This window comes from Clupea harengus, chromosome 7 (assembly GCF_900700415.2).
Source record: "Clupea harengus chromosome 7, Ch_v2.0.2, whole genome shotgun sequence".
In the NCBI taxonomy this organism is placed as follows: domain Eukaryota; kingdom Metazoa; phylum Chordata; class Actinopteri; order Clupeiformes; family Clupeidae; genus Clupea; species Clupea harengus.
The window spans coordinates 3,033,776-3,041,322 of record NC_045158.1 but is presented as its reverse complement, the minus strand read 5'-3'; the positions used below and the strand labels follow the sequence as shown (position 1 = coordinate 3,041,322).

Genomic DNA, 7,547 nt, shown 5'->3' with positions numbered 1-7,547 from the left:
TAGCAATCGTGTGTGCTTTTTATTTCAAAAAATGTAAATGTAACATGCACAATTATATAAGACCCAAAACATATCATGAATTTTGTATGCCTTTGGTGAATGGGGCAGCCATGCCTGTTATTTTACAGCAAGAACAGTGCATTTTATTAGAGACCAGTTTATTTTCTGAAACATCTGATGAATACAGTCTCATAAAGATTTACTTCTAGTCAACATAACCTAAGTAGCTTCATAGTAGACCTTACATCAGCCATATGTACAATAAAAAAGGGACTAACAACCTGTTCAAAACAGAATTTCTGTAATTACAATTACATTCATTCCTCACACAATGTCTTATGTGTGGTGTGGTGATATGAGTTACAGCAGAAGTCCAGAGGTGCAGTAATGTCATCGCTGTGGTCCACAGATGTGTGAATGGCTTTGGTCTGATGTTCACCCCAAGATCAGAGACCCTCAGGCCCAGCTGTCAGATCCTTACATGTGTGTGGTGTGTTATATGTGTGGTGATGAGATGTGGTGTGTTTATGGGTGTGTGTAGAGATGTGATAACAGCATTGATCTGTATGTCGGTCACAACAGCCTCACTGATGATCCAGACCCTAGGTCAAACCCAGGGTAGAGTGTGTGAGTGAATGTGGTCTGGTCTCTATGCAGGAGGGTCATTGTGTCAGAGATGCTGTAGAAGGCCAGAGTTCCTGCCTTGTGATTCACATACACTCCTATTCTAGAGCTGACCACTAGAGGGAGTTTAGTCTCTTTATTATTGTGCCAGAAAGAGGAGCTGGTGTTGTAGAGGCCCAGCCTCCAGGACTGATCATTACCACCAAACCTGCTCTCATTAACCTCTCCTTTCCTGCCGATGCTTTTATATGAGACTGCTATAAAAACCCCACACTCCCCACTCCACTCAACCTCCCAGTAGCAGCGTCCAGACACACCCTCTCTACACAGCACTTGCCACCAACTATCAAATCTCTCTGGATGATCAGGATATGACTGGACCTCATTTCTCATCTCCACCCTCCTGTTCCCCTCAGACAGATGGAGTAGTCTGTATGGTGTGTTTGGATCCAGCGTGAAGTGACAGGAGTCTGATAGAGGAGAAGATAGGACGGGTTTAATGAGTTTAAATCTAATGAGGAAACAAAAAGACAGATATGCGTGTGTTTGTGTGTGTGTGTGTGTGTGTGTGTGTGTGTGTGTGTGTGTGTGTGTGAGTGTTTCTATGCGTGTGTCATCATCCTTTTCTTTGATACCTTGTGTGCAGAGTGGGAATGCTTTGTCTGAGTTTTAGATTTGTGTGTGTGTGTGTGTGTGTATGTTTATTGTGTATGTCTGGCTATCTAACATTATAAAACATCCTCTCTGCTGAGCGGTTCAGTCAAAATATCATGGACTTCAAATTATAAATTATAACAAAAATAACAATATTGCATCATGCACGTTATTTAAATGCGTCATTTAAGATTATATGCAGTAGAACTTTGTGTTCTCGTGTTAATGCATGTATACTTGTGTCTATATGTTTATAGATTGTGAATGTATTGACTTTTATTATGTGCATTTAAAGGTATGACTATGCATGTTGCTTTAGCAGTTGGTGTGTGTGTGTGTTTGTCTGGCTAACTCACATTGTAAAAAGTCCTCTCTGGTCACCGGTTCGGTCAGAATAGCATGGACTCCAGTCACTATTGAGACAGAAAGAATTAAATTATAACCAAAATAACACTATTGCATCATTCCCATTTTAAAATGCATCAGTTAAGATATATCGTAACGGTGGTAATATCGGACGGCGTGTGTTATAAGCAAACGTTCGCGTTGTCATGTGAATCCATTATTAAACTGAAGTTATAGATTGTTAATTCATTATTAAACTTAACATTTTGATTGTTTAACAGAATGGCTGATGTTTGACACTGTCCGATAACTGACATAGGTACGCTACAGTAGTATATTATGTTCACTTGTTAAGTGACACAATAAGTCTTCAGCTACTTGAGTCTTAAAGGCCACCACACTCCCTCCCACAGATAATGGAAGAATGAGATGGGCTCATTTAAAGGTGTGTTCCGCCATTCTCATCCAATACACTTTTTGTCAAATTCAGTGATTTGCTCCTCACAGTCCAATAGCTTCATATTGTGTGTGTGTCTCAAAGAACCTCTGGTGTTCACACACACACACAGTCTGAGTCCTGGACTGGTAAATGGGAAGCAAACGTAAACGTAGTGGTTCTGACCAAACCACGCAAATCCAAGCCAAACAACACGTTGCTTCAGGAGCATGGAAGGAAAGGGGTGTAATTTGATGTTGAGCTCAAATATCAACAACATTTTGAGAACTTAAAGGCCACACCTTTAAAGGACATTATTAAAAGGGTGACCCACGTCTTTGAGACATCTGGTCATGTTGCAGGAACATGATTCACCTGCTGCAGATATCTTCATGACTTCCTCCTTGCAGAAATTCTCCAGCTGGCCCTTTAGTGAGGAGACAGATTTCTTCACAGCCTCAAAAGAGAGGCCTTGGTTCACAGAGATGCAGGATAAGTCTTTAGACTGACATGGGTCACTGACGGACTGGAAAGACTGCATAAAGAAATACGAGAAAAAGACAGACATACAGAATAAATGTTTCTTTTGCAGTCAGGAGGCTTCAGTAAAAGACCAAAAATGCTTTGTGTAAAAACAGTCTGCAGGCATTGACCCTGCATTAAGTAGCTACTAAGAGTTGATGCTCAGTATAATATCTAGAAATTAACAATACTGACAATACACGGTTTGAATGGATTACAATATTTTGCACACTAGCTATCCATCAACAGTTACCTTGAGGAAATGGATATGATCCTCTGTGTGTGAAAGCTGCTCCAGCTCAACATCTCTCCTCTTCAGCTCATCAATCTCCTGCTCCAGTCGCTTCAGGAGTCCTTCAGCCCGACTCACCTCGGCCTTCTCCTGATCTCTGATCAGCTGTTTCACCTCAGAGCGCCTTCTCTCAATGGAGCGGATCAGGTCCTTAAAACACCTGTCATTATCTGCCACTGCTGCATCTGCAGAGCGCTGACACAACATTTAATTCAACTTAAAGACTCAACTGATTAACACTTTCTGTCACTGTGTTGTTATTATGTTCCCTCAGTTATTATGTCATTAGTAAGTAAACCCTAACACACAAATTGTCATTTTGTTATACAATGATGTTGAGCCAGTTGTCATCTTCTTCTCTAATAGGAACATGCTCACCGTCAGAGTCCTCATAGCTTTCTTTACTTCCAGATATTCCTTCTCTCTCTCATGGAGTCTCTTCCTTGATTTCCTCTCAGTCTCTCTCAGTAGCTTCTGCAGAGATACATATAAACCATCACACAACCAACAGTATGGAGAATATCTGTCCCTCCAATGTTAACATGCATAATCTTGAGAAACATAGTCATGTAACTGATGAACTAGGTTATTATATACAAATGCATTATTTTATTAATGGTGATGGCTGCATGTCTATAGCAACATATTGTCCCGTCAGGAGCTTCGGTCCTTACCTGTTTTTCAGTCCGTTCTGCTTCTGCCGGTACCGTTTTATGGCCTCTGTGTTCGTCCATGGTGCACAGCAAACAAATAATTTGCTGATCAGTGCAACAGAAAACCTCAAGGAGTTTGTGGTGTCGGCGACAGATCTTGTCTTGCATGCGTCCCGTTACATTGACGACTCTATGTTTCCCTCCTGGGTTGAGCTCGTTGTGGAGGTTCAAGTGAGTTTCGCAGTACGAAGCCAAACACACGAGACAAGACTTGACGGCTTTACTTGTTTTCCCACCGCACACGTCGCATTCTACTTCAAGCGTTCCTGCGTCATTTTGAGAGCTTGAAGTGGCTGTTTGTTGGGCCTCTCTTAATTTCCCCACCATTTCAGCTATAAGAGTATTTTTACAGAGAACAGGCCTGGTAGTGAAAGTCTTCCTGCACTGGGGGCATTGGGCGGTATCTCCTTGGTCCTCTCTCTGGTCAAAGTAGCCTTTAATACAGCCAATGCAGTAACTATGTCCACATGGTATTGTTACTGGAACCTGGAATAGATCAAGACAGATAGGACAAGAGAAGGAATCTTGGTCGTTTGATGCCATGTTTAGGCTACACTCGCGTCTGCTCTGTTGTGACTGAGCTCCCGATCACTTTCGTTTTCTTGAAACCGTGAGCATTGCACAGACTGGAGTGTTGATTTACGGCTGAACTTGAAACGCCTACTGTCTTACTTCAAATAACTTGCCTTTGAAAACTGTTGTTGGACACTCGTCTGCTTTTTTGGCTACCACAGAGCTATTTTAATAGCTTGAAAAACAACACTATGCAGAGCATTATCGGATATAGTCTATGTAGACAGGGGCAGGTGGTTACTTGTAACCTAAGTGATTGGGCCAGGTAGGGGGCGTCTATTCATAGTCGGCCTATAACCGCATGGGAGCGCCAAACCTTCGGATGGCCCACGAAATGGGGAAAAACTTGCACTGTATGAGAGCAAAGTGTTGCATGTTGCACAAATCTCCTATCTTCATCCAGTCATTATATTGTGGAATGTTTGATATTACTGACAGTTCTCTTAAGTAGTTTTCTTCTCCACTGCTTAGTTTTAATGTTGTATGGATGTACCATAACGGTCCCTTTAGTCAATACATACTGTCAGAATTATAGAAAAACGACGCAAACTTATTGTTAGACAAATACATTTTTCAAAAACAAATGAGCTGAAAAATAATTTGAATAGAAATAAATAAAAACACTCAAAAATGGAATAAAATTATATGTATTGTACATATGTGATCAATTAAGAAAATTAATTAATTTGTAACAAGTTGTACCCTGATATCAAGAATGAGATTCGAGGTAGGCTATAATTAACATAATTAGTTGACTCTTGTGTGACCATATAACCACCAGGGGACGCAAACGCAAACGAAAAAGGATGCTGACGCAAAATACTTGATTAATACTTGGACCAATATATCTCTCCCTCCCTCTCGCTATCTGTGGTGTGTGTGTGTGTGTGTGTGTGTGTGTGTATCCGTGTTTCTCTAGAGTGTGTTTCTCCGTATTTTCAACCATAACTTGGTCATTCAAATTATGCTCACTTTGGGTCAACAGAGAGAGAGAGATAATGTGTGTGCGTGTGTGTGTCTACTTCCAAACATGAACAGCTGGGAAAGGTCTGACCTGAGAAGACCAACAGCAGCATTATACACCTTCTTTTGTTTTGATCCTTTTACGCAGCAAATAACCTTAGTATGTGCCGCCTTCGTTACTGTATCCACCTCTGCCCAGATGTATGCATCTCTATAGTGCACCACCATAAACACGAACCAGCCCCATGAATGACTACAATGCCTCTCCAATGCAGCATGGTCCTCTCAGAACCAGTCAAGGGAAACTAATGGCATTATTGTTGGGGGGCGTCGTGGAGGTCACTGGGGCGCCATTTGTCCCTTTCGCTGTCAGCGTTGAATGCAGCTGTTGACGGGGAGGGAAGGAGTGTGACAGCCACACACAGAGACACTTGCTTTCCCCGGACGCCAAAGACGCGACCTTGCGGCTTCATTGAAATCGCAGTGTCCCTGATCAACTTATTTCCCCAAGGTGCAATTGAAGTCAGAGCTGCCTAAACGCTCTTCTGTAAAATTGTTGCCACTTTTTATCAATTTTATTGAGGGTTTTTACATTCTGAGACACGTGAATGACACCGTCTGAATTGATGGCCATGGTGCGATGGCACTAACCACCAGCGTATAATTACCAAGGGAACAGGCGCTGAGTGAATAAGGGACAGGCTCGATGGCAACAGATGTGTGGACCTCGTCTTAATGACACCCCTGAGCTCTCCAAGGGGCGGTGTTGTTCGCTAGGGTGATACGAAAGCATGGGAGAGAGAAAGAGTAGGGGAATCGGCCTAGAGGGGGAAGAGAGAGGGAGAGAGAGACTACGCCTGTCGCTTACAGGAATAAGCATCGCCTCTTCAACTCACCATAACCAGTTGACAAAAGTGCGCAGCTTGTCCTACTTTTCTATCTTTCTCCACTGGATGTCATCAAAACATTTTTGAGTGGATTGAATTCGATAATATATTTATTTTGTCTCGTCTTACGAGGTTTTTAGGTCCAGCCTGTGGTGCGCAACTTGCTCAGAAGCGCGACATAACACAAGACAGAAGTTGTTTTCAGTAAGACGGGAGTTGCACCATGAGAGCGGAGCGGAGTTTGTCGGGATGTTCTGGACTGGCCCTATGCGGACTTCTGGCCTTCCTCTTGGGAATGTCTGTCCACCCAACACAGGCAGGCTGCGCCGAGAGAGAGTCTCCCAACTGCTGCAGCGGACGGAACAATGAATGTTTTGAGTACACAAAGCGAAAAACCGTGTGTTACTGTGACACATATTGCCAGAAAACCGGGGACTGTTGCGAAGACTACAAGCGCGTGTGTCAAATATCCGGTGAGTTTCGCACCTGTTCCAATATCCGTTCATTTTTCTCTACAGGTAGCGTGGTGTAAATCATACCGAGGTAGGTAGGCTGGAATCGCTTTGGTTTATTTTTAAGATTGCATTGGGTTGAAATGTTTTGCGCGTTAAGCAACAGGTGTGTCGTACGGGTACGCTACGCGGGCTACATTGAACGGACACTCAGTTATGTCTTTCACATTTATATTTAGTAATGTAGCAGACGCTTTTATCCAAAGCGACGTACAAGGGAGATGTCAGGAGTAAAATTAATAAGATAGATATTTTTGGTCTAGATGGAATGGCTACGAAAAGTGCGCAGATGGCAACAATCCATTTCGTTTGCCCCATTACAGAAAGACAATGAATCTCAGCAGCTATAAGCAAACTTGGGAAAATGTTCTGAAAATGTATATATGTGACGTTGTCATACGTGCGTTGAGTTGGGGCTGACCTTGATCTTTATGCGTGACTGGCATTGTCAAGTAGCCCTACTTCAAAGCACGGTGAAATTAAAGCGGAAAAATCGGAGAAAAAAAGTCGGCTCACACTGTTGAACGCTAAAATTGTGACACTGAGTGGGTGCGAGATAGTGCGACATACCGCGTGTGGCGACCGTGAGACCGACTAGAGAGCACTTATGAAAAGCTCTGTGATCGGTCTGCGGTTTGTTTGTTTTTTACTAAGCAAAGTGCTCTTTGTAGTCTCTTCAAAGACGCGTTGTCTGGTTTCATAACCCCCAATATCTTCTATAGCGCAGTAGAGAACTTTTGGACATTGTAGGTGCAACATATGTGAGATAATGCTGAGAAAAGATTTTCTTTAAGGGATGCTCTTTTAAGAATCTAGCATGTAATTTAGTGTCCTGTGCGTCTGGATATTGACGCTTTACCGGTGATCTTCATGGCTTTATAAATTGTAACGCACACACTAACACTCCCCTCTATACCCAAGACACTTCTGAAACTTCCAACCCTCACATAGTACACTTAAACACTTATCCAGGAACCAGGACCACTAGAAGGAACCAGGGCTTTCGGAGATAGCTGCTGACAGGTA

At 42.7% G+C, this 7,547-nt stretch overlaps 2 protein-coding genes across 4 annotated transcripts in view; one reads left to right on the top strand and one right to left on the bottom strand.

The window, feature by feature from the left end:
* Positions 1 to 4,483, bottom strand: LOC105888526 (tripartite motif-containing protein 16-like). The gene is made up of 6 exons (XM_031570169.2): positions 3,548 to 4,483; positions 3,252 to 3,347; positions 2,835 to 3,068; positions 2,435 to 2,594; positions 1,635 to 1,691; positions 1 to 1,094 (listed from the first exon to the last, which is right to left on the bottom strand). Exons 1-6 carry the CDS (start codon positions 4,127 to 4,129, stop codon positions 574 to 576), a joined length of 1,650 nt encoding a protein of 549 aa, XP_031426029.1. The 5' UTR covers positions 4,130 to 4,483; the 3' UTR covers positions 1 to 573.
* A 1,332-nt stretch (positions 4,484 to 5,815) lies between these two features.
* The window catches only part of si:dkey-178e17.3 (somatomedin-B and thrombospondin type-1 domain-containing protein), a 24,153-nt gene continuing 22,421 nt past the window's right edge, over positions 5,816 to 7,547 (top strand). The window contains exons 1-2 of one of the 3 annotated variants that reach the window (XM_031570165.2): positions 5,817 to 6,036; positions 6,150 to 6,482. In XM_031570165.2, the coding sequence (XP_031426025.1) occupies positions 6,233 to 6,482 (250 nt within the window). In that variant the 5' untranslated portion in view covers positions 5,817 to 6,036; positions 6,150 to 6,232. Of the gene's footprint in view, positions 6,483 to 7,547 lie in introns of all 3 variants that reach the window. The other 2 variants (XM_012814264.3, XM_012814263.3) reach the window with 2 other exon arrangements.